Below are 27,349 nucleotides of genomic sequence, written 5' to 3'. Positions count from 1 at the left end.
AATATATAGATTGCCTTAATTAGGCGACTAGAAAGGTAAGGAGGCAGAAAAAATAAAAGGAAAAGGTAGAGGAAGGGAAAAACAGGTAGGTAGGAAAAGCAGGAATAGATAGAGTCAGGATATGTAAGGAAAACAACCAAAGAAAATAACTAAGGAAAATAATAGGACTACCTCTCCTTATTCTTCCACGCAGGGCTTTACTACCCTCTCGGCGCTATCAGGGTATTAGTAATAGCCCTCCGGCAGAACCGCAGATCAATAATCTTTTCCACGCCCTATATATCGCTTCTAGGCGGAATCCCTAGATCTTCGTGCAGGCGCGGCGGTCTTCGGCTTTCCTCGTTCTTTGTTGTCTTCCTCTAGGACTATGCCTACGGCGGCAGTCCTTCTCGTAACCCTCTTCGCGGCGGTGGACTTCGTAATAATAAACGGCGTTGTAGTATCTCTTACGGTGGCGGGCGCTAACGGTTCTTTTTATTCTCCTAACCAGGGCGTTCCACGCGTTCCTCTCGTTATAGCGGTGCCCGGCTTTGTAAAGGCGTTCCTTATAGCGGCGAGCTTCGGTGCGGTAACTCTTATGGTGACGAACGGCGTTACGGTATCTCTTAAGGTGGCGGTGCCTAGCTCCGTAATAGCGTTCTTTACGGCGGCCCTCGTAGGGATAAACGGCTCCCTTCATTACCCTAACTAGGGCGTTCCGGTTCTTCTTCGTTACCCTAACTAGGGCGTTTCACGCCTTCACGATAGCCTGCTACCTGGATATCTTCGCACTACTCTTAAAGGTATCTAGCCAGGACCTCGTAGACCTTCTACTACTTCCTTAGATCCCTCGGCCGAATAGCTATCTATTCCGCCACGTGGAATAGAATCTTCCTATTAAGGATATTATAAAGAATCTAAACTAGCTTAATATCCGATGGAAAGAATCTATCTACCCTCGCGGCCCTAGCCTTCTGGATCGTGATCTTCTAGAGTAGGTCACAAACCTACGGCACCGTCTTTATTAAATTCGGAACCCGAAAAGCTTGAACCTAGGCAGTAAAGATATCTTACTCGTAGTCAGAATCTAGGTAACGATATTCCGACTTTAGTTTCGTGACGAGGTCTTCCTAGGAACTGGTAGTATAGCTTTCTACCTCTTCCACGATCTATTCCACGATAGGGCGTATACTACTATCCGAGAATAGAGGCAGGTATTAAAGCTTCGCTTCCTCGAAGCGGTATATCGTGGCGTAATTAACATACTTCACGAGGAACCGGCAGACGTATATACCGTTAAATCGGGGGGCGTATCGGGAGTATAGCTTTAAAGGGGCTTATAGCAGGCTTTCCTTTATAAGAACGGTAATAGGGGCAGGCTTCGGGAGAGACTCCTGTAGAGTCTTTAGGAAGACTTTAGGCAGTACTATATTAGGAGTCGGAATAGGAGTCGGAGCCACGGCGGGCATAGGAATCGGAATAGGAGTCGAAGCCGTAGTTATTAGCGGGGGCGTTAAGGCTATAGTCGTGACAGGAGCAAAAGATAAAAGAGGAGGGGTAGGAGGAATAACGCTCGAGGGGATCTTTTCGGTGCCCGCGTTACCCTAATCAGGCTAATCTAAATACGGCGGCGTAGGTGGAGGCGTGGAAGGGGAAGACGTAAAAGAGGGCGGCGGAGAAAAAGGGGGAGTAAAAGAAGGAATAGAAGACGAGGGAAGACTAGGCTTATTACCCTAGCTAGGGTAGTCTACACGGGTAGGCCTCTCTTCGAGCTAAAGTAACTAAAGCTATTAACGAAGCCGTTACTAAAGCTATTAACGAAGCTCTTAACCATGAGACTCTCAAAGGGCCTTAGAGGCAGACTAAAAAAGGAGGGAGAAAGAGAAGGCGAGGACGTATAGTCCTAACCGAAGGCAGAAAACAAAGCCGTAGAATCCTATCCAGATAAATAGTATCGTATCTCTAAATAGATCTTTATCTTTGAACGCGTTTTTTAGGCTCGCGTTACCCTGGCTTAGTCGTTTAGTCGAATCCGTAATCGTAGTGGTTTTTAGGTATATAACGCCCTGGCTAAGTCGTTTAGTCAAATCTATATCGTATCGTATACAGGTTAAAGCAGTATTTAGAAGAAGAAGAATATCCCGGCGACGTAATAACGGGTAATAATATCGGTTTAAAAGAAGCTTAGCAGAAGGTCGGTTTAAGTACTTAATTAATCTATCTAATCCGTATAGCCCCTAGACAACGGGCATCACGTTCTAGATCGTCTAACGCGCACGTTAAGAGTAACCTATAATTAACGAATAGTTCGTTTAAGCAGGCCGGAACTACTCTTAAGCACCCTTGTTACCCTGATTATATTATAGCTTAAGAGCTTCCAGAATACCGAAGGAATCCGCCTCCGATTGCTATATTATAACTATGCAGAGACGTTCCTACATAGGAACGTTAAAATGATAGTGGTTGTTAAATCAAAGATAGAGAGATAGATATCTAGATACAGGAAGATCGGATGAAACGGTTCTTATATAATCCAGATCAGTTATGTGCATCCCTTTAACCCGATTAACCGGTTTGGTCCCCTGACCTGATTAGTTGGAAAACGTGCGGCCGACCTGATTGGTTATCCTGACCCCAATAACCGATCTGCGCGACTATAATAGACTAAGCAATATAATCAGAACCTCTAATACTACCTTTATATTTTCTACTCGTAGGAATAGAATAACTAGGTTAACCGACGACTCTTAGCAGAGTTTATATATTATATAGCGCAGCACTCTACGATATATAATACCCCGGCCGATACATTAATAATTTATACCCCACGAGGGTCTAATAAAATATAGCTCCTAAGGGCAGATAAGATCTATACCGCTAAAGCTAGGTACCGATGGGAATACTGTATAGCCTAGCGTTAATCTATTTCGGATCTTATTAAGAGGGCGTAGATATTCTACGAACGGTACTATAATAATAGACGCGCCTAATAAAGCTTTAAGATAGGTAAGTACGCTTTACTATCTATAAGAAATATTAGATATAAAAAAACCGTCGAAGAAGCTTAGCGATAAGTTTATCGGGCTATATAAGGTAACTAAAACCGTCGGTATATATAGTCTTACCTACGAATTAGAACTACTAAAGGGTATAGGATCTATAACGTTTTCCCTATCTCCTTAGTAGAATTATAGACGTCCTATAATAGGTTATAGCCGAAACCACCTAAGGCTAACGTTAAACCAGATTCGGATAAGTACGAAGTTAAAGCTATCCTAGACGACCGATATTAGGGTAAATAATATTAATACGTAATTACGTCGGTGTCATATCGCGATAAAGAAAATATATAGGATCTAAAACGTAATATCACCGATAAACTTATTAACGCCTACTTTAAGGTAAGGGTCTCTAGGACCTAAATAGATTCACGGGGTAGTCTATAAGGGGGCCTAATAAATATAGCGTAAGGTTTTTCCTCCTCTCTACTTATTCCTCCCCTTTATAAATAGCACGATTAAGATAATATATTATATTAGACTATAGTTAGAACCGTTAGAGTTATAATAGGAATACCCTAAAGCTAGTTAAAAAGAAAAGGAAAAACCTAACCCGGAGGCTAGTAAAAAACCTGAAAAAAACCGTTCCTCTATATATACTACTATTATAGCCCCTTTATAGCGTTCTTCAACCCCACTAACTTATTATCTAAAGGGGTAGGCTTGCGCCTAACTACCTCGTTATGCTCTATATATACGTAGCTCTACCCCGTAGTAATAGCCGTTACCCCCTCTTACTTATTACCCGCGGATAGCGTCGAAGGACTATAAAAAGATAAAGGCGTTTTCGCCTTCTACTACTTTTTCTTCTTCCCTAATAAAAGAGTTAAGGCCGTTAAAGCCTTCTTCCCCTTCCTCTTCTTCACTAATAACACCGGCACCATATTATTATTATCAGGCACTTCGTAAGGATCTAGCGGGCCTTATAAACCTAACGGTATTATGCCTAGCGATAGCGTACCTTAAGGGTACGCGTTACTACCACTATCACTAAATATACCATTAGCTATAAAGCTATCCCCCGCGGGGCCTAAGGCAGACCCTGACAGTATAGATATACCACCTTCCTAGGCCTAAGACTAGGCTAGGTTAAGATCGGCTATCTGCCTAAAAGTAGTGGCTATCCGCTCCTAGGCCATAACGCTATGCTCGTATAATGTAAAGCGTTACTATTGAAGGTTAAGACACTATTACCCTACGGTAAGGGGCTACTATTATAGTCCGACGAATTACTTAAGGAGCGACTCTATACTATTAAGCCTTTTATAGATATCTTCCGCCGTTTTCTAGTGGGTATTGGGAGCTTCTCTCACGTAATACCGAGTAGTAATAGCTTTCTTAGTAGCCGACCGATTACTCTCCTACGCCGATGAACCTAGAGCCTCTTTAAGGATAACCTGGTATTAAACTACTATAGTCCAGTACTATATAGGATTACTAAAAGGATATACTTAATTCGAAGCGTTATATACTTATATAACGGCTCTTATTTGGACTATCCTTCCTAATAGAAATAACTAAACCCTTTTATAGCCACTCGGTAACGTTTTTACCGGCGATTAGGAGCTATTACAGACGGTAGAAGAATATGCCCACGGAGTAGTGTATAAGATAGGGGGTATAGGAATAATAAAGATATATAAAGGGATATAAAGATATAGAACTTACTACGCGGCATTTTTGACTATTATACTTAGAGTAATAGTGGCATTTATTTATACGCTAACTGTTATTGGCGTAACCGTATATCTCGGCCTTAATAGTATATGTTTTTCCCTTAAAGTTAATTGCTACTAGCTTACCCGTATAATGTATATAGGGGGCTCTTAGATCCCCGCCTATACTAATATCCACTGCCTTCTGGCGGGGAGCGGCTAATAGCATAGTAGTTAATATTAAAGACATGGCCGTAGTAGGAGCAGGAGGCTCTAGCGTAACTAAAGCAATAACCTATAATAAGGCAGATTATATAGCCGGCTACGTCGTATACTACCTAGCAGACTATAAGGTTAATGCTATGACCGCGGCCTTAAGCCTCTTAGAGGCCCGTATTATAGTTACGGGAGTATTGGCGCGTTTATTATTATTATCTTCCTAGGAAGGCATAGTAACTGCACTATATCGCGTGGTTAGCTAGTATTAAGGACTAAAGACGCGTGGGAACTATTTATAAGATAGTAGAGTATTAAGACTATAAGTCGTTAGTATGCGATATCTTAGGTTAGGCAGAACTTACTAGGTGTAGTATAATCGAACAATTAAGAATTAAAAAGAAAGAAAAATAAGGAAAAGGGAATAATAGCAAGATTACGGGATATCTCTACTAGTAGTTATAGAAATACCTATTTGTAGTGTAAAGGAGGAAGCTACGAATTCACGGAAGGAGAAATATTGGGCCCTATATAATACTAGGAGAGGGAGTCTTGATAAATTATTTCAATGGATAACCTAAAAGAGAAGATAAATCGATAGATTAGAAGATCCGTGAAGGGCCTAGCCTAGAATCTATTAGGATTATAGTAGGGGCCTTGGCTTTGGGGCTATGGGGAGATTAAGAAGACTCGGGTATACATAGCGCCGGATTTAAAAGCATTAAGGGAAGTAGTCTTTATTAGTAGTTTTAATTAATAGATTAAAGTGAGAGAGTGTATACCCGGATTAAAGTCACGGCTAAAGGGTCTCCGTGTAGGCACTAGGCGGGAACCTATTAGGGTTCTAACGATAAAGGCTTTAGTTTAATAAGTGGGAATATATCGAAAACACTACCTCTTTACACCGCGCTATCCTCCTTTCGGCTACCGTTTTAGGCTCTAAAGGTTCTATAAACAGGACCCCCCCGCCGGGTTATAACTATAAGCTACCAGATTAGGACCTATCTAAACAGACCCTAAAGAGTCTAAGACCTAGCCTCGACCAGGACCTCTAATAGGCTATTAACGCCTCGGACTAGGACTCTTTAGGTCGCTGCCTCTTAAACACTATTACCCTAGCGCTTCAGGCTTCAGTGCCTAAGTTAAAGGTAGTAAAGCGTTCGAAGCCGTGGTGGACTAAAGAACTAAAAGCCCTGCGAAAATCAGCTAGCATGGCTTTTAGGGTATTTAGAAAGACGTCTAACAGGGGGCCCTCGGCTACCCGGCTAGCGTCTTTAGAAACCTCCTGGAAAGAAGCTCGAAACGCCTACTATAGGGCGGTAAAAACAGTAAAAACAACCACTAAGAGGCCTTCCTACCCTACGCCGAAGGCCCCGAGATTTTTAAGGCCTATAACTATATAAAGAGCGGCCTTAACGCGAAATTCCCACCGATCCAAACACCTATAAAGTAGAAGGCCTACGCCTTCGAAGATAAATACAACGCAATACTCTAGACCCTTTTTCCAGCACCCTCCGCCACCAATTCCCCCGAAGTCCCTGTATTGATAGGCCCTTCGGGGGGCCTAGGCCCCTTTCTACCCTTTTAACGGTCTCTAGAGCCTAACTAGATCACGTAGTAAGGGCCTTAGAAGACCGTGGGAGTGGCCTAGTCTATAGACTATCGAGCTATAACGCGCGACTTTCAGAGCCACTAAAGGGAAGGCCCCTAGACCTAATAGAATAGGCTTAAAACCGATCAAATAGGCCTACAAGGCTATTCCCGGGCCCTTTTTATAGGCCTACTTAGCGCTCTTTTCCGCAGGGTATTACCCTACCTGCTAGAAAAAAGCCCTCGGGGTTATTCTACCGAAGCTAGGGAAGAAGGACTATTTATATCCTAAGTCTTATAGGATTATAGCCCTTCTAAACTGCTATAGGTAAAGTACTTGAACGGGCTATAGCTACTAGGCTAAGCTTTCTAGGTAATACTCACGACGACCTTCTACACTCTAGTTAAATAAGGGGTAGGAAATAGCGCTCTGCTATCGATACGGCCCTTCTCCTCCTTTACTAAATTAAGAAGTAGCCTAAATCACGCTAAAATCCTTTGATTTCTACGTTATTTTAGATATTAAAGGAGCCTTCGACCACGTCGCCCGTCCCTAGTTACTTAGGACCCTTTAAGAACTCTAACTACTCCCGAACCTAGTTAAATAGGTAGCTTCTTTTACTGAAAACAAGAGTATCTAACTAGCCTTCTACGGGAGGTTTAGCAGCCTAACCCCCTAAATATAGGGGTCCTATAAGGCTCCACGGTTTCCCCTATCGTATTACTGATTTATATTAGGAAGGCTATAGCAGGGCCGGACTTTTAGGGTCTTTAGCTCTCCTATATCAACGAGTTTTAGCTATCTATAGCGTCTACGTTGTCCAGGAAAAACTGTAAGACCCTAGAAAAAGCCGTAGCCTCCCTTTTCAAAGCAGTAAATAGTAACTAAGTTCTATTCGACGACCGAAAAACAGAGTTTATTCACTTCTATAGAAGACGCTCTAAAGAAGACGCTCCGTTAACTATAGGAGGGCACCTAGTAAAACTAGCTCTAGGTGCTATTAGGTGCTTAGGGGTCTAGTTCGATCTTAAACTATCCTTTAAACCCTACTTCGAAAAACGTCTAAATTTAGCTGCAGGGGCCCTAAACAGGTTATATAGGCTGGCTAGCTCGTAGAGGGGCCTTTCTTTTAAGGCCCTAAGGCAGCTATATATAGCCTGTATTATCTTATTAGCTGATTTTGAATGGCAGCTCTGGTAGGACCGTAAATCACCGAAAGAACAGCTAGTGGACCGCCTAGAACGTCTATAGTACGGCGCTTTAGTCCGGGCCCTAGGGGCTTTTAGGGGGGCCTCTTTACGGCCTTTAGAGCTCGAAGCAGCAGTTCCCACGGCAGCGGTTCGGTTGATTAGGTCTACTAGGCTCTATGCCCTTATAACCTTAAAGTTCCTACTAAACCACCCTATTAAACGCTAGTTCCTCGCTAGCGTTTAAAAGCACATAGGGGACGAAAGCCAAAACCTCGCCCTTCTTTAGAATCTATACCCTACTACACAGCTATATAGGCTAGGCGAAAACCTATAGCGTACCTAAGACTTTTTTTCCCCTTTAAAGACCTGGTCCCTGGCCCTGGCCCCGAAAACCTGGATCAGAAAAGAGCCTACCTCGAAGCCCTCGCTAAAATACACTATAACTTAGGCGAATAGCCCGCTGTTTTCTATACCGACGGCTCCCTAGGCCACACTACTAGACCCCTTACAGGGCCCTTGTAGGCGATAGCCGCTGTGATATAGTGGACTAATACTGGGAGGCCCTGTAAAGCTATAGGCTTTAACCTTAGGGCCGCTGCGGAAGTCGCGGACGCTGAATTATAGGCTATTATTTAGGCCCTTTACGCTGCGCTAGAGTAAACGCCTAGGCCCCTAGAGTGCTATATCTTTAGCGATTTATAGACGGCTATTCAGAAGCTTTAGCGCGCCTTATAGTGCGCTATAGAACCTAAAGACCTTATCTTACACCTTAAATAACTAGGCACTTCGGTTTCTATATAGTAGTGTCCCTCGTATATAGGGATAGAGGGTAACGAATTAGCGGATAAGGTGGCTAAAGGGGCGTTAAACCCCGAAAAAGCTACTAAATCCGTTAGCTTAGTTACCCTTAGCCAACTAGAACGCCGGGTAAATAAAGCCCTTATTTAAGACTAGAAAGTCCTATAGAATTATAAAGAGGAGGCGGAAAAGAAAGGTAAATCGGTACGCCTAGGCCGCCTTTATAGGCGCTTAGTCCGCGATAACCTCCGTTTCTCCCGAACACCACTATTAATATAAGGCCTTATGTGGGTAAAATCGGCTTTTACGTAGCTAAAAGCCGGCTTCGGATACCTGAAAACCCACTAAAAAAGGGCCTAAAACTACGATAACGACTGCTATTCCTATCTCGGCTCCGCTATATAGGATATAGTATACCCTATTCTCTTCTGCCCTTTTTATAAAGACGAACGAAAACCCCTGGGGGAAGCCTTAGTAGGCCTACTGCTATCTCTACTACTATTATTCGGTACTAAAAGAGCAGTATAGGCCCTATAGGTGTATCTTTTAGCTTCTACAACAGCTTCGGCGGAGTGGTATAGGACGTAAACCACGATTTCTGCAGTCTAATTATTTTGCTTTGGTTTTTACCTATTAGGCCTATTAGGCAGATTATTACGGAGGATTTCCTTTGTTTATTACCACTATGCTTTATTTTACTATACCTAGCTTCTGATAGTCTTTAGCCCTTAGGGCGATAGGCGCCGCGCTATAGCTTTAAGGCTGCACGCGCGTAATGAATCAAAACAGAAAAAACAAAAGGCTTTAGTTCGAGGTATTAAGGGATTTAGGAATAGACTTAGAGGCTAGGTTCGGAAAAGCCGAGAGGCCGGCACGGATCGGGCGCTCCTAAGGATAGGAGTATCCGGGGGAGGTCGTTATATTAGGTACCTATAGCAGTCGTTATAATAAGTTCTAAGTATAAACCTATTAGCGTCAAGCCGCTCTTGGTCTAAGACCTCTTAAGGGGGTATATAAAGCATTTATGAAATAAGTAAACAGAATAGTCTCTTAATGTAAACAGAGTAGTCCTTAAGGAGTAAATAAAGTAGCGGATAGAGGTAATCTTAAGGAGCGAAGGAGTCTCCCCTTAGGAAAGGGAGGCCAGCGATTAATATAATTCCTTAGTTATATATATATTCTAATCCTACTATAAACCTATTATAAGCCTATCTGGTTCCTTACCTGACCCTACCTTTTCACTCTTTACGACTATCTATTTAATAATAAGTAACTAAAGGCCTTCTAATAACATAGTAAGCACCTAGAAAACGCTATCACTCATACTCTAAATACCTAGATCACGCTCTTTAAAGAGAAGCTTATTAGTTCCGAGGTGAATTAGATCTCTTGCTTTGGTTACATATATATAATAACCTTAATCGTAGAATTCGGGCAAGCGAGCCTGAAGTTCTTTATTTCTACTTCCTTTAGCGATTTCGCCACTATTTTTCGGAAGCTACGGCTTTACTAGGAGTACTAGGAAAAAGAGTTTTTAACTGAGAAGGCACGCTCACAGAATAAGGTGGATTTTACTAGCTTAATTATGCTTTTCTCTCTAGTTCGAGAAAGGATTATTCTATAAGCACTCAAGGCGATTTAATAACAGGTTAAGTTACTACCTAAGCCTAAGAGGAACGATAATCAGCTACCACGCCTAAAGATAGCCTACCTTTCCTGCTTATTGCTAACCTCTTATAGGTTACCCTGCCTATATATTCTATTTAATCACTTACTAAATACTAAGCCGTTATAGCTATAATCGACTAATCGGTATTAGTAATAGAATAGGCTATTACATCCGGAGGTAAGTCTTTTATTTGAAAAAGCCATAGCTATGCCCTTAAATCTAGTCCTTATCTAAGGTAAAGGCCGCCCTAAAGGGGCTGTTACGATATCTTTAACTAATCGTGCTTAGGGCTAAGGTAAGACTAATACTAAGAGACTAGCTTTATGCTTTGAAATCGTAGCTTAATATAAGCTTTTAGAGGTAATAGCTACGCCGCCTGCTTTAACCGCGTCTTCGGCTCTAATTTTAACGACTATATCGATCTTTAAATCGGGAATAATCGAACCTTATTCGTGCTAATAGGCTATTAAGGCACGTACTAATAAACCGATTAAGGTAGATAAAACTCCTACGAACTCGGCCAAGTATACTATAGGGTATCTTTGTACTCGGTTTAAGGTCTTTTTCGATAAGCAGTTAAGATTTTAAGAGGAAGAGAAACTTATAGCTCTTCGAGCTATAAAGGAACTTAGGGAATTTCACGAAATCGCGATATAAATAGCTATAGTTCTGTCTAATTAACGGATATCGTATATTACTTAATTAATATATATACCGAATATTCCTGCATTTATACCGCCCCGGAAAATATACATATTTAAGATAGGATATTCGGGTCCCGGGTTATAGTAGATCATTTAGGTGCTACGTATCCAAACGGTGGGTGCTGTTTAGCCTTACGGTATAATAAATGTGGACATTGTTAGTGGTATAGGTTGCTCGGAGGGTCATTGTTCCGTTTCCGCATGTTTAACGTGTCGAGACACCTGTGTAACTCGGCGTATGCTTTTCCAGGTCCTTGTATGTATCGTCTCGTGTTGCTGCGGTTTAACAACGTTCGTCGAGCTCTCCCAGTTTTACTACTCCCTGTCGCCTAAGTAACAGACGGTCTGTTTATGACAGGACACCCGCCCTCGCCATTTTACCGCACGCCCTCTCCGAGAGTTCTGGCCTTCAAGGCTCTATCCCCCGCACTGCCACTCTCCACCAGGTCATATCGAGGTGCACCTTAGCTATACCACCTTGTCACCATGGTAGACAGATTTCCATCTCTGGAAGAGTTCGATTCTGTCGGTACGCAGGCCTCCACCGCCCATCCTCTGCAGAGCAACGCTAACTAATGGAAACGGATTACAGTCGAAACAGACATCAAACCTTCCGGTATAGAGCCTTCCGCTGAAGACTTCATCGCCCGTGAAAAGGCCTTCTTAGGTGATGACGCTGAGCAATTTGCTGGCAATAACAATGGTTCCACCTTAGAGCTCGGACATGACTTCCTTGCTGGTGACAATGCCGAACAGCAGAAGTCAACTCATGTGTCGGACTGCCCCAATGTTGGAAACGAGCACGAGGTCAGGCAACTTCCTACTTACTAATCACTTCTTCGTTCTAACCTCTTAGGTGTTTCCAGTCAGTTGCCTCTGCTGGAAATATTACCAAACCCAGTATCGATTTCAAGTCCGGCTTTCAAACGACCGTCGAAGACGAAGCAGAGCCGGAGGTGACCAAGGAATGGCGGGAGCGCCGCGATGTACAGATTCAGAAGCGTGCGGAACTATACGCTGCTCAGCGGGAAGAGACGATCAAGGAAGCGCAGCATCAGATTGATGACTTCTATGAAAATTACAACAGCAAAAAAGAAAAATCCATCGCACAGACACGTAAGGACGTGGAGCAATTCATGGCCAATCGAGAGGATACTGTATCTGGCGGCACCAGCTGGGAGAGAATTGCGAAGCTCGTGGATGTCAGTGGCAAAGGACTCAAGGGTGGTGCAGCTGGTTCTGGCAAGGAGCGCTTTCGTGAGTTGCTCGTCAGTTTGAAGAAAGACAGCAAGGCTCCTGGAGCCGAAGGCTACTAGGGAAGGCCAAGTCTCGTGATTTTTACAGGCCTTGACCAAAACCCCAGAAGATCATGCTCGATCTACTTCCGGCCATTGGCCTTACTTAGTATCCTAATATGGACATGAGTCTTGAAGAAAATTCCCTCGCACCGGTGGACTTTTTTGGAGCAACGACAACATATGAGTTGGTGTCGTGCGATTGACGATGAACTCCAATTTGCTCTCGATTACTTCACATTTGCGTCTCAATTGAATGTGTATTGAGATCTATGTATTGGACACAACTTCCCTCACTCCACATAACATCGAACTGGACTAGTTCTGGCCGAACCAGGTGTTGTGGCCGGAAACCTTTCGGGCGCCCATGTAGACGGAACCTGAAACATCAAGGTAAGCGCAAACCGATGTATGAATTGAAGGCATTCAACATACCAGCAAATCCCCCCCAAAGAAGGGCAAGGTACGGTACCATGTAATACTTCGAGCGCGGGTTCTGCGGCTTTGTGTTAGCGCCAATCGAATGTCCAGTTTCGAGGCATTCAAGACGCGGGCAAAATGGGGTGTACTAGGAGACGCACAATCTTCCACAAGCGTTGATGGTTGTTGTAGGCGGCTTGGTAGAACCTCTGGTGCTCGGGCACCTTGTTCCTAGCGTTAACGAGACTGTGATTTATGAGCTGAGGTATCCCGACACAGGTTCAATACGGGAGCAGTAAATCGAAAGCCCTCTGCTGAGCAACTGAAGTTTCGAGACTAACCTCATTGTTGATGTTTGAAGCTGCAATTGCTTCGTGGAGGAGTAACGGAAGTAATGGTATGTTTATGAAGAAGTGTAGGTTCTGAATGTGGATATTGTGTCGAGCAACGGCTCAACAACCTTGGTAAGACGGCCGAGTCCGGGAATCAGGTGATTAACCGACAAGTCCTTTTCTGGTCCGAGCCCAGATTACAGATAAACTGATATCTAACTAGAGGGCTTGGCTGATAGTGGTTATAGGGCTATAACGTTAAGCTAAGGGTTGCTATAGGGCAGGGTCCGTGCCGTGTTATATAACCTGCGTGTATGCCTAAGTAAGTATTAGGTATTAATAGGAGGGGTAAATAAGTAAGTAAGGGGTAAATAACTTAATAAAGTGGTGATAATCGAACGTATAAAGGGAAACGGTTAAGAAACGATTAAGAATTAAATAACTAGTAATCCGAAGACCGGAAAGCGTTTCGGAAACGAGTTAGAAATTTTCTTTATTATATTTAAGATAGATCCAGATATATACATTAATGTATATAGCGAGATTTATAAAGATAAACTGCTACTAGACCTAGGATAATATAATAATAAATTCTATAATACTAGATTCCTTAAGAATAAGAATCGAAGACTCTATCTTTATAGACTTTATCTAAGTCGTTATATAGCCCGAGACGTAATTTAACAGAATAAAGTAAAGCAGGTATATATACACTAAATACGTGTAAACGACTAGTTATAGGTCGTGGCACTATGTAAGGTCGTAATAATAGATTATCTAGAAGTAAGGGAGGAAGAAGGAAAAGGAGAAAAGTCTATAGCGCTAGGCTAGCTATAAGGTAGCGATGACTTAGCGATATAGGTCCGTTAACAGCGCGTAGTCAGGAAGATCCGGAGTATAGCCAGATCCTCTATATCGGTGTTAACCTGTAATAATACGTCTATATATTTATCCTTCCTAATAGAAAAGTAGATTCTATCTAAGACCGAGAGTAGCTCGATTCTAATATGTATAGCTATTTATACTAATAGGAGACTTACTATCGGCTATCGGGCTATACTAGTTAATCGTTTCCGGTACGTAGTTAGTATTCTAGAAATACCTAAAACTCTCGATACAGGTATTATAATTATTATTCTAACTAACATTCTAGATAACGAAAAGATGAAAGCTCTATAGATAATTATAAGTTTTAGTTTTATTACTACTTTATTAATCCTAATATTCTTTAGATCTAATATAAGATTACCCGGAAGCACCCTAACTTTCTTACTATAAGTATTATACTAAGTACTACTACTATACGACGATATACCTTAACCTATTAAGGAGGGAAAGCGTGTTAATATCTTCTTCTAAATAAATTCTTGTATATATAAGTTACTTCAGAGCTCTTTAACTAAATGAGTTAACGAAGAGCTAAGGTAAAAGAATATATAGTATGGATAAAACCTATAGGGTGTCAGGTGCCTGCAGTAGTGGTCACAATAGGTCCCTAGTGTGAACCCACAGGGGTCCAGGTATACCTAAGTCTAAGACCCCTCGAGGCATAAATAAAGTAAGTTATTATATAGTAAATAGAATAGCCCCTCGAAGTAAATAAGGTAGCCCTCGAGGAAGTAAATAAAGCAGTCCTCGAGGAGTAAAGGAGTAGAGCGTAGTCTTAAGGAGTGAGGGGGCCTCCCCTTTATAAAGGGAGGCTAGCGATTAATCTAACTTTTTAGCTATACCTATATTCTGACTCTATTATAATCCTATCATGACTATACCTGGTTCCTTACTTGACCCTAACTTTTCACTCTTTATAACTACCTATTTAATATAGAGTAAGTAAAAACCCGTCGAAACTATTTTATATGAGGACTTATTGTTAGAATATACAGTGTTTATACGTTGCCATAGGACTAGCACCAGACTTATATATAGATAGAGGGATCGTAGTTAGGTCAGACCGTTAAAGACACAACGCGTCGAAGTTAAGTAAGCTGGTTAGCTTAGAAGTTAGCTGAGATCTAGTAAGCCGGTCAGCTTAGGAACCAGCATACGCCTAAACTTAGTCCTAAGGAGGCCTCTTACTACCTATTTAGTTAGGAGACCTTAGGTAGGTATAAAGAGAGGAGTGTCTTTCATAGTTCCTAGAGTCTCGCGAGGACTTAACGAATAATCTTATCACGATACCCCCTCCTTAGTTCTTATTAGTCCCTAAGTGATCTTATATCGCTCTGTAATAGCCTATTACTGCTTATAGTACACCTATAATATTTTATTCGTTCTCCCCTTCGATACGGGTATAACGACTAACAGGAATTATAACGACTAGTTCCTAATAGAACAGTACGAGGTTATTATACCTTAACGCACTAATCCGCTAGTTCCCCCTCCTATAGGACTGATAGACGATAACGAGAAAGGATCCTCTTCCCTTTTACCCCCTCCTTCCTCCGATAGCGTCCCTAACCCTAATATTCCTAACCCTAAAGGATAAGGGGATAACCGTGTAACGCGAAGTGCTTACTTAGATCTCTAGAGTCTCCCTACGATAGACCTCTAAGATACCGAGCTTATAGTAAAGACCCGTCGTTTTAAAGTATATTTTAAAAGAAAAAAGAAAGAACGCCGACTCGAACTTCTACGTAGCGGTATTAACCCCGATACTATTACCCCTACGACCTCCTAGGAGCCCTCCTAGTCCTTTTTAGGTATACCTATATAAGGTAATAAGGTAATTAAAATAAACGTGGATATCCCTAAATAGGATAGAGTATCTTACGATAGATAACTTATATTCGTTAAGAATATTAAGTCCCGGATCGCTATAAACCCTAATTATTTTCGTACTAAACTACCTAAAATCTTCTACGCCTCTAATAGTCTCCTATAGACTACTAAGTCACTATAGCGTTAGTATTAGAGGACTACCTTCGGATATATAAATCGTGAAGGAGGAGGTATTTAGGAAGATATAAAAAAGTTCCTCGCTAGTCTATTAGTTAACGATAATACCCGGGAAATATCTATCACGGAATAACTATTCTCCGACTATATACGGCAGAAACTAGACTAATCCTACGATAGATTCCAAGACTTTATAAATAGGCTTTTTATAGAAGTTCCTATTATTCTTAACGATAAAATTCGTATATAGTTAATTCTTAATAAATTATAAAAGCCCCTTAAAGACCGGATCCGTGCTAGAGGATTACCGAAGTTAGTTAAAGAGCTCTATATAGCCGCCCGCTAAGCCTAGGTTACCTCAATTCAGGATACAGAGGATAATAACTAACCTCGCTCTTCCCTACCGGCCTACTAGCGGGCTAAGCGTAACGATAAGCGGAAAAGATAGTCGAGCCCTTCACGTGGTCGTAACCAGAATAACACTAAGGGTATTAAAGGATAAGACGAGGACATGTTGGATAAACCCTAGAAGAACCCCCGGACTAGTCTATTAACCCCTATTCAGGAAATCGAGTGTTTGTACTATTACGAGAAAGGCTATTATCGCTCCTTATACCTAAAGAACCCTAGGAAGACGAGTTAGACTGCTAATAGGCCTTTAAATAATCCCTAGAATAAGTCGATAAATGCTAATTCTATACTAGTAGATCCTAAGAGAAACACTATAATAGGTTAAGTGCAGGTTATACCTTCTAAGGAACCCTTATAATAGGAATATACGCTGTCTATATCGGCACCTCTTTTCTATAGTCCCCTAAAGGTGTAACTTAGTTTACGATAAGGCGGTGTATAATAAGATAGCGAATAGACCTCTTACCGTACTTATATAGACTTAGATTCGGACTTAGACGTTATTACCCACGCTAGCCTTTTACCAGGTTACGAACCCTTAGGACCTACTAAGGACGTCTTATAGTTAGTACTAGGTTAGTAGGTAAAGACCTACGGTATTATAAAATTAATCTACCGGATTATAGATAGTTAGGGTAGGACCCGAGCCGAAACTATTATATTTTATATTATAGATTTAGACCCCTATAGTGCTTAGATTATCCTTAGTCTCCTATAGCTTTAGTCCTATAGTCCTAGTATCCACTAAAATGATAAGACGTGGACTTCTTATCTTTAGAAGTCCGAATTAGCTCGTATTACTATAACTCGTTAGCTACGGAAGGCTATTAACCGCGCTACCACGGTAGTCCCTTTAATAGTATAGACTACCACGGCCGTTTATCCTACGCGTCTAGGCCAGATTATAATTACTACCCAGAACCCTCCTTAAGACTACTAAGAGTATATCCAGAACCCCCCTAGCCCCCCTAATAATGATACCCTCCCTAAACTATACTAAGATTTTACTAATATTTTTAATATAGTCGAAGCCGGTCGCCTCCTACCGCACTATAAGTAGGACTACGCTATTAAACTTAATAAAGGTAAATCGCCCCCCTTTAGTCCTATTTACGCCTTAGCCGAAAAAGAACTCGTAGTCTTAAGGGAGTATATTAAAGATACTTTAGCGAAATAATGGATCCGGCCTTTATCCAGTCTAGTAGGCGCCCCTATCCTTTTTATTCCGAAGAAGGGTAGAAAGCTAAGACTATATATAGACTACCGAGGACTTAATAAGGTAACTAAGAAGGACCGTACGCTACTCCCGCTAATTTATAAGATTTTAGACCGCCTATCCTATTCTACGATCTATATAAAGTTAGACCTTAAGGACGCCTATTACCGGTTACGGATCCGAGAAGGCGATAAATAGAAGACCGTATTTCGGACTAAGTACGGGTATTATAAGTATCTAGTAATACCTTTTAGTCTTTATAACGCTTCTACCTCCTTCTAACGGTATATTAATAAATCTCTACGAGGACTTATAGACATTATTTACGTTATCTACCTAGATGATATCTTAATCTACAGCTTAGCCGTAGTATTATATCGCCGATATATAGGGAGTATCCTATAACGGCTATAGGAATAGTCCTTATACGCTAATCCGAAGAAATATATCTTTAAGGTTTAAGAGGTAGAGTTCCTCGGGTTTATCTATAGTCCTTATAGTATCTTTATAGACCCTAAGCGGGTAAAAGCTATTCGGGATTAGGAAGAGCTAAACACGATTAAGAAAATCTAGGTTTTCTTAGGGTTTACGGGTTTTTCCCGGCGGTTTATTAAGTCCTACTCTAAGATTATAGCACTACTAACTAACCTATTAAAAGAGGAGGGAAAAGTAGGGGTCTTCGTATTAACCTCTAAGGAGCGGGATTCTTTTCGGCTATTATACCAGAAATTCTAAAAGGCGCCTATTCTTCGGTATTTTAACCTAATATTATTAATCCGGATTAAACCGGACGTATTAAGTTTCGCCCTAAAAGCGGTTATTAATTAACTCGACGCAGAATAATAGTAGAGACCTATAGTATTCTTCACTAAGAAGCTATGAGGTCCTAAGTTAAACTACTTTACCCTGGACACTAAGCTTATAGCCATTATAGAGGCTTTTCGATAATAAAGACACTATATCGCCTACACACAGACCCCCGTAGAGGTGCTAATAGACCACTTAAACTACCGCTACTGTTACGGGCTATGGCCCGCAGAATAGTCCCCGGTAGTGGCCAGGACTAACAAGCACGGACTCCCTAGTAAGCGAGGTCCGTGCGATTCTATATATACTTAGCCGCCTACACACCGCGCAGGCTTTTCCCTTCCTCCTTTCCCTCCTTAGTTCGAATAATCTATACTTTCGGCCTTAATACGTGAATAACTTTTAATAAGCCGTTACATATTCGAACTCGTAAGATTATAAGCTTTAACGCTTATATAGAAGGAGGTCCCGGCCACTTCGCCCCGAGCCTACTAAGGGGCTAAGGGTAAGTTATAGAGACCTCGTATAATAAGATTAATAAACGTGTATTATAACGCATACAGGAAGCGGTAAGGATATATATCGCCCCTATTTATAATATAATCGCTAGCCTATAAGTAGCCTTTAAAAGGTCTTAACTTAACCCGCACCTTATACCTACTACGTACCCGATACCTACCCTAGTCGTTACGCCCTCGCCCTCTCTTAGGCTATTAGAGGTAGAGACTACTATACCTATTCCGCTACTACCGCCGGTACCTATACTCTTATACCGGGCATAGCAGGTCGTTATTCCTGTAAAATTTAGTGGAAAACGCATAGAATACACCGCCTAGTCCTAGGCTATACAACTCAAGCTTAAACTCGATAGGCCGCTATTCCGTAATAATAAGGAGGCGTAGTACTTAATTAACGCGTGCTTAGATACTTAGCCTTAGTAGGTAGTTAGCACCTTCTTCGGTAATAGAGGCATAAACGGTGAATTTAACCCGGAGGAATTTATAGCCTACCTTAACCGCACGTATAAGGACCGTAGCGAATAAGGCCGCGCTACTAACGCCCTTAGAGCGATAAAGTAAAAACCCAACTAGCTATTCGCGCGCTTCCTACTAACCTTTAAAAGGAACCTAATAAGCAGGAGACTATAACTAGGTGGACTATATTAAGATATCGTTCCTTAACGGCGCCCTAAACGATAGGCTACGTAATAGCCTAATAGTAGCTAATCTCCCCGATACCTACTCCGAGTAAGTCGATAAGGTATAGACGATTACGTGGAGATAGGAGGGTATTAGTAAGTCGTACTAACTAATTCCTATTACCCGTAAACTAGGTAAGGACGCTAACGGCGATATCGCTATAAGTGGAGTTAATAAGGTCGGCGAGTCTAAGGGGACCTAATAAAAACCTAACAGCTACGCGAATATCACGTATTAGAATTATTAGAAGAAGGGTCACGTTTAACAGCACTATAAAAGTAAGAAGGATACGGTGGCCCGAATGTCCCCTTAAGAGGAGGAATCCGAAGATATTCCCGAAGATACCGAAGACTCGGAAAAAGAGTAGCTCTAGTGCGAAATTAGGCACTAAAGCCGATGGCGCGAGAGTAACGCGAGTAGGAGGAGTTTAAACCGCTACTACGGAGCGAGTTAGTATTAATCTAAATAAGAGTTAATAGTAGTAGGTTAATAAACGCTTTGATAGATATAGGATATAATTACTATACCGCTATAAATACGAAGTTTACTCGAAAAATACAACTACTATTAGTCGATAAAAAGAAACGACTACTAAAACGCTTCTCGGATAAGACTAAACCCGCTAATAGCGCTAGTATTATAGTCTTTACGCTAGATATATAAAGATATACCGAGCGCGTTTTCGCGTATATATTACTAGGTCTAGATTAGGATCTCTTCCTTAGGCTCCTATAAATAGAATATAACGATATAGTCCTCTACGCTAAGGAATAAAGGCTCCGCCACGGAGTAGCTAATATCGATATCCGACTTTAGGGCGAAAAGGAGCTAAAAGTAGTATAAGAGATCCGTACTATAGTACTAGTAATAGGGTCTATATTTATAGGGCTATATAGATAATTATAGTACCGGAGAGGAAATAGATAGGAAGAGAGCTTACGGGCTATATCGTTAAAAGATATCGAAAAGGCCCTAAGCACGAAGGAACTAGTAGACCCGCGAGAATACGTCCCTAAGGGTATTATATAAGAGTTCGGCGACTTATTTACGCCCTTATACTCTATACGCTTACCCCTATACCGACCTAGCACCGACTATAAGGTCTACTTATAGAAGGATAATAGTAGTAATAATAAACCTTACTATAGGGCCCGCTCTATAATATATTATATAAAGAGCTCCTTATATTACGGAAGACGATAACGGACCTAATAGATAAGGGATTTATTCGTGCGAGTAGCTTAGCGGCCGCCGCGCCTATACTATTCCTAAGAAAGCTAGGAGGCGGCCTCCGATTTTACTACGATTACCGCGCCCTAAATACGATTACTTGGCGAGATCGTTACCTACTCCTCCTAATTATAGAGACCCTATATAACCTAGATAAGGCGAAGTAGTATACTAAATTAGACGTTATCGCCGCCTTCTATAAGATACGGATAGCTCTTAGGTATAAGTATAAGACCGTATTCTGTACTCGATTTAGACTATTCGAGTAGCTAGTATACCCTTTTAGGTTATCCGGCCCGTCTATAATATTCTAGCGATATATTAACTTATTGCTACGGGACTTCCTTAACGATTTCGTCTCCGCGTATATAGATAATATCCTAATTTACTTAGACGGATGTTATAAGGACTATAAGGAGAAGGTATAGCGAGTGCTTAGTGCCCTCGTAGACGTTAGACTAAACCTTAACCCGAAGAAGTACGAGTTTAGCGTTAAGACGGTTAAATACCTAGGGTTTATCGTTACGGCGGAAAAAGGGGGATCTTATAACCCCGAAAAACTTAAGGCTATCGTAGAATAGGAAGCGCTAGTCTCCGCGACTAGCGTGCGAAGTTTCCTAGGGTTCGCTAACTTCTATAGGATATTTATCCGCGACTTTATAGCCGTTATAGCGCCACTCACGGCCCTAATAAAGAAAAACGCCCTGTTTTACAAGGGCCCCCTATCAGAGGCAGCCTTTAAGGAGCTAAAGTAGAGGTTCTAGGAAAAGCCTTACCTATAATAATAGTAACCTAAAAGGAAGACCTAGCTAGAAACGGATTACTTATAGTTCGCGCTAGGTAGCGTATTCCTATAGGAAGATAAATAAGGATATAGGTGCGTTATCGTATACTACTCACATCGTCTTAACTCCGCCGAGTATAATTACCCGATTCACGATAAAGAGATACTAGCGATTATAGACTGCCTATAGGCTTAAAAAGCCGAGCTTATAGATAGCGGCCGGTTCTAGATTTACTCCGATTATAAAGTACTTAAATACTTTATAACTAAAAGGGCCCTAACTAAGCGCTAGAGTCGCTAAGTAGCTAAGCTCGCCTAGTACGATTTTACGTTAGAGTATAAGCGAGGAGCCGATAATATCGTAGCCGATATACTCTTACGTTAGGAGTAGGATATACCTAAGGATTCTTCCGATATCCGAGGGTAAGGGAGGTATATCTAGATAATCCCCGATATAGCTATCTCCCCCCGGGTATACTTAATAAAGGTAACGTTACCGGAGCTAGCTATAGTCTTTAAAGTAGACCCTAACCTATAGCGATTATAGGATAAAGCTAGGGCCACCGATAAGTATTATTAAGGTGCCCTTACCATAGTAATAGCGGGAGAATAGAGTTTTCCCCCCGAGCTAAAGCTTAAAATATAGATCGCCGAGTACAGAATCGACTAAGGATAGCTAATATTTCGTGACCGCCTATAAGTATTAGGGGATAGCGAAGACAGGGCTAGCCACCCGCTATAAGGCGGTTTAGTATAGGCGATCCATAACTTAGTAATAGGCGGATACCTAGGCAGGGATAATACTATTACTCTAATCGCCCGCTAATTCTTCTAGCCCGGTATAAATTAAGATATTAAAAGGTTTATACGGAACTACGATATATACCGAGCCAGCCACGTATAAAGGAGTACGAAGACAGGATTACTACGCCTACTACTTATACTAGAGCGAACCTTCTACGATATCGCGATAGACTTCATAACGGACCTACCACCCACCCGTAAGGGTAAGTATAAATACCTATAGGTAATTACCGACCGACTCTTAAAATCGGTAACGCTTAAAGCGATAGATACTATGGATACTAAAGCCTACGCTAAACGGTTTTTACTATACTATTATAGGTTCTACGGAATACCGAAGTCTATCATTAGCGATAAAGGTTTAAACTAGACTAGCCGCTTTTAGCGATACTTTTATAAACTTATAGATATTAGATAGCGACTAAGCACCGTATACTACCCGTAGACGGATAGAGGTCCTAAACGTATTAATCAGGAAGTTTAAGCCTACTTACGGGTATATACCTATTACGCCTAAGACGATTAGGATATACTATTACCGGTAGCGTAATTAGCCTTAAATAACCGGGTAAACTTAACGATCTAAATAAGCCCGTTCTTCCTATAGCACGGGTACTACGTAAATCCTCTCTAAGTTAATACGACTACACCGACCGATAAGCGTAAGGCTTCCGCGCAGGACTTATTAAGTCGCCTTAAGGAAGCCACCTAGTTTATATAAGCCGCGATAGTCGCTATATAACTACGCTAAGAGGAGTCGGTAAACCGTTGGCGCTACCCTACTAAGAGGTTTAAAAAGGATAACCTTATATAGCTAGATATCGGTAACTACTCCTTACTACGGCCGTTAAAAAAACTTATCTGGCTTTACTATAAATATAAAGTTATAAAGGTTATTAACCCCTATGTCGTAGAACTAAATATTCTCTTATAGATCTATAACCGTTTCCACGTGGATCTTTTACGGCGAGCCGACTATACTCCCTTATTAGGGTAAGCGATAATAGACCCCTAGCCGCCATTAATCCGCGAAGGGCTAGATAGGGAGGAGGAATAAGTGGTAAAGGAAGTCCTCTACGCCTATACCCAAAGGCGAGGTCGCGGTAAGGTCTGCGAAGTATTAGTACGATAAGAGGGCTACGTAGAACTAATATAGGAACCGCTTAAGAGCCTACGGGATATATAAGTACTCGACGAATTCGAGAAAACACACGGCCCGGTATAGTTAAACGATAGACCTTTATAATAATATATAAAGGAGATATGGACGCGAAAGAAGGCCGACGCGGCGGCGAGGAGAATAAGGACTAAGAGCGAGATTATATTAGGGTCGTACCCCCGCGCTACTTAACTTAAGAGTGGAAAAGAACTAAGTAAACCCCTAAAAACGATATAAATAACCTACTCCTCTATAACTCCCCCCTCTTTTAGCTCCTCCTTTTACGAGGCTATACCATTCTTAGCGGCACCCACCTATAACTCCTCCTAAGGAGGAGCTAAGGCGGGCGTAGCCTTAGGAGTAGCCCCCGGATTATCCTTAGTAGCGAAAGGGGTTATAGCTATATAATACTTATAAACGCGGCGGACGGAGTAGGAGAGGTTATAAACCTCTTACAATATTATAGTAATATCGTTATTCTTATTCTTTAGCTATTACGATACCTCCTTAAGCGTTTTATCTATACTGCGTATAGAGGCGGCGATATTATCGAGGGCTTATACTATACTTACCTAGAACTCGGTAATATTAGCGGCGGCGGCGGGCGGTAGGGCGATAGCGGTAGGCGGCGTGGTGGCGAGAGTAGGAGTAACGGCGGGGGCGGGAGCGGCGATAGCGGTAGGGGCGACGATAGGAGCAGAAGCATGCGAGGGACCTATAACGCTTTAGTCCGATTTAGCCTAACCGAGGGTAACTTAGAAACGACCGTATATTGCCTAGAATTAGCGGCGATTCTACGCGGACGGTTAGTACGGAAATCGCGATATAAAAGACCGATATAAACTTATATCCTTATCGTTATCGTCCTCGTTTATAGTATAAGCGATATCCTATAAGGCGTTAGCGGCGTTATAGGCGGCGGCGGGGAGCTATATCGCCTATTAGTCATAGTCACTATACACCTAATAAGGACTACCTATAAAGGAGCACTTATATATTCGGCAGGAATACTCGTAATACTTAGTATCGGCCCTGGCCACGCTAAGGCCCGACTAGTAGTAACACTTAACGCTATATTCTTATTTATACTACTTAGTAGCACACTACGCGTAGGGAGCTAAGCGGCGAGGACCGGGCGGGTTCTTAGGAGCTCTACACTTCTTAGGAGGGGGGGTTAGAGTCTACTTAGTGTTAGTTATAGCCGACCTCGTAACCGATAGTATTACGGGCAGGACTTATATCGTTATTACTACTACCCTTATAAGGGCGCTTACTAAGCGAGGCAAAGTCCGATATCTGCTAATAGTTAGCTATAGCGCTAAACTATAAGTATGGGACGGGCTAACTTATAGTAAAGAGGATATAGGCGGCCTAAAAGATAAGCTATTACTTGGCGATATTAGTTATACTATTAAGGGACCTATATGGTATCTCGGGGCTACTCACGGTATAAAAAGATCAATTAAAAAAAAAACCTAAAAAGAAGCTATAGAGGGGGAAGAAAATAGGGAAAAATAAGGAATAGTGGGAGGTTTATTTTACTACTCTTCCTACGCTATTTAGGTGGAAGGAATAACCCCCGGTTATATATTCGGCAGGTATATCGTTTATAATGAGCACGCACACCGGCGAGGAGCCCGCGATAGCACCGCTGTACGAGAGCTCCATTATACTATTTTAGCCTTAAAAGGATCTTAGCTACTACGGATTACCTCTCTTTAAAGGAGCCTTTAATAGAGCCGAATAAAGGAAGCTATTTTCAGATTCCACGCAGGGAGGCCAGAGTAATACGAGGTCACGACTATACGACCACGACACGACCGCGACCTCGCCTCCGTCCGGGGGGGGGGGATATTACGGGCTATAGCCCGTAGAATAGTCCCCGGCAGTGGCCGGGACTAAGAAGCACGGACCCCCTAGCGAACGAGGTCCGTGCGATTCCACACGTACTTAGCCGCCTACACACCGCGCAGGCTTTTCCCTTCCTCCTTTCCCTCCTTAGTTTGAATAATCCATATTTTCGGCCTCAATACGTAAATAACTTTTGACAAGCCGTTATAGCTACCTTCTTAAAAAACCTAAGGTAAAGGCCTAGCACCCCTAATAGCTCGAGGAATTAGTAATCTACGACTTTATTATCCGACACAGACCGGGTATTAATAACCATATAGATAGCCTCTCGAGGAAGCCCTAGTATATAGCAGGAAGTCTTAACCTTCGTATAGAGCGATAAAAGCCGGTTAAAGCATTTATATAAAAGTTTACGGTCAGACCCGTTTACGCGGCCCCTAAGTCCGCCCCCTATAAGGATATAATAACGTTATTACCTAGCCTTAAGGATAATATTATAAAAGCCTAATAAGAGGACCCTTTTTATAAGTCGCTACGAGAACGTAACCCGACTAACCCGTAGTTCTATAATAAATAAGGCCTAGTCTTTTTCCGCGATAGGCTCTTTATTCCGAAATACTCCGGCCTCCGGGAATATATCCTATAGGCGTTCCACGACCACCCTATAGCTAGATACTATAGAATTATAAGGACCCTCCGGCGTATTACGGATACCTTCTTTTAGAAATATATAACATAGGACGTTAAGACTTTTATCCCTATTTACCCTATTTATTAGAGGACTAAACCTAGATATTATAAACCCTACGGGTGCCTTTAGAGTCTCTCTATTCTAGGCCGTCCGTTCTAGGAAATATTAATCGACTTTATTACCGGGCTACCGCCCGTAATACACGGAGGTAGGAAAAAGGACGCTATCTTTATCGTCGTATACCGATATATAAAATTTACCCTATATATCCCGTGCAGTTCTAGTTTAAATATAGAGGACCTAGTAAACCTTATATAGTTAAGTATCTTCTCTATCTTCGGCCTACTAGATAGTATTATTTCTAATTATAGTTCTTTATTCACGAGTAAATTTTAATTCACCCTATATAGGCGTCTAGGACTTAAGAGGCGACTACTAATAGCATTTTATCCGTAGACCGATAATTAAACTAAGCAGTAATATTAGAACCTAAAGTATTATCTATAAACCTATTATACCTATTAACGGGATAACTAGGTGGATAAGCTCTTATTAGCTTAGTTCACGTATAATAACGCGTGATATTCTATAATCTAATAGTCCCCCGCTATAATATTTATAGGCTAGACCGACTAAGGACCTAACGATATTATACTCCCTAAGGCTAATAAGTTCTACGCCGTATCGGCCGATAGATATATTAAATACCTAATAGCGAATGGGAGAGCCCTTACGGAACTTATTAAGAAGGCCTAGGATATATATATACAGTACTATAATACCGATAAGCCTCCCTATAAATTTAAAAAGGGTGAGTATATCCTCCTCTCCGCTAAGAATATTATGCAGAAATGGCCTAGTAAGAAGCTCTCGGATAAGTACCTAGGACCCTATAAAATTAAGGAAGGTATAGGTAATCACGGACTCGCCTATAAATTAAAACTTCTGGTAACTATAAAAATTCATAATATCTTTCCTATTTCCCTCTTCAAGCCCTAAAGTCCTTATATAAACGGCGTTTAAGTCCTTTAGGAAGTCGAGGTAAAACCTTAGGAGTCCGATAAGTACGAAGTTAAGGATATCCTAGCTTACCGTTGTAATAGAAACCGCCGCTAATACCTAATTAAGTGGGAAGGCTACGGCTATAAGGAAAACACTTAAGAACCCACGCGTAATATCCCGCAATCGCTCCTTCGCGAGTATTACGCTAGGAGGTCCCGATACACCCCCTAGGCAGACACCTAGAGCGCCTTAGGAGTATAATCCTAACACACCAGGCTTAAGAAACATCTCACGTATCAGAACTTTAGGAATTTATATACCGAACCCGTCGACCTCCTAAATTAGGGTCTAGAAAATTAATTATTACCCTATAAGGACTTACTATTATACTA

At 41.7% G+C, this 27,349-nt stretch overlaps 2 protein-coding genes across 2 annotated transcripts; one reads left to right on the top strand and one right to left on the bottom strand.

The window, feature by feature from the left end:
* Positions 1–11,080: 11,080 nt before the first annotated feature.
* Positions 11,081–12,452, top strand: SODALDRAFT_332282 (hypothetical protein). Its single transcript, XM_028611667.1, has 3 exons — positions 11,081–11,390; positions 11,454–11,668; positions 11,728–12,452. Exons 1-3 carry the CDS (start codon positions 11,348–11,350, stop codon positions 12,175–12,177), a joined length of 708 nt encoding a protein of 235 aa, XP_028467928.1. The 5' UTR covers positions 11,081–11,347; the 3' UTR covers positions 12,178–12,452.
* SODALDRAFT_332281 (hypothetical protein) lies at positions 12,003–12,990 on the bottom strand. Its single transcript, XM_028611666.1, has 4 exons — positions 12,918–12,990; positions 12,738–12,822; positions 12,592–12,652; positions 12,003–12,536 (listed from the first exon to the last, which is right to left on the bottom strand). The coding sequence occupies exons 1-4, from the start codon at positions 12,920–12,922 to the stop codon at positions 12,475–12,477; spliced, it is 213 nt and encodes a 70-aa protein (XP_028467927.1). The 5' UTR covers positions 12,923–12,990; the 3' UTR covers positions 12,003–12,474.
* Between the last annotated feature and the right edge of the window lie 14,359 nt (positions 12,991–27,349).

This window comes from Sodiomyces alkalinus (genome assembly GCF_003711515.1).
Source record: "Sodiomyces alkalinus F11 unplaced genomic scaffold SODALscaffold_3, whole genome shotgun sequence".
Lineage (NCBI taxonomy): Eukaryota > Fungi > Ascomycota > Sordariomycetes > Glomerellales > Plectosphaerellaceae > Sodiomyces > Sodiomyces alkalinus.
This window is presented reverse-complemented; position numbering and strand designations above follow the sequence as displayed.

What these genes read in the sequence shown, in the direction of transcription:
- SODALDRAFT_332282 (XM_028611667.1), top strand. Translation starts at nt 11,348, where the DNA reads ATGGTAGACAGATTTCCATCTCTGGAAGAGTTCGATTCTGTCG. An exon ending in GGAAGAGTTCGATTCTGTCG is followed by an intron (nt 11,391 to 11,453) that starts GTACGCAGGCCT and finishes AACGGATTACAG; the next exon opens with TCGAAACAGACATCAAACCT. An exon ending in ATGTTGGAAACGAGCACGAG is followed by an intron (nt 11,669 to 11,727) that starts GTCAGGCAACTT and finishes AGGTGTTTCCAG; the next exon opens with TCAGTTGCCTCTGCTGGAAA.
- SODALDRAFT_332281 (XM_028611666.1), bottom strand. An exon ending in ATCAACGCTTGTGGAAGATT is followed by an intron (nt 12,653 to 12,737) that starts GTGCGTCTCCTA and finishes ACAAAGCCGCAG; the next exon opens with AACCCGCGCTCGAAGTATTA. An exon ending in TCTTTGGGGGGGATTTGCTG is followed by an intron (nt 12,537 to 12,591) that starts GTATGTTGAATG and finishes TTGATGTTTCAG; the next exon opens with GTTCCGTCTACATGGGCGCC.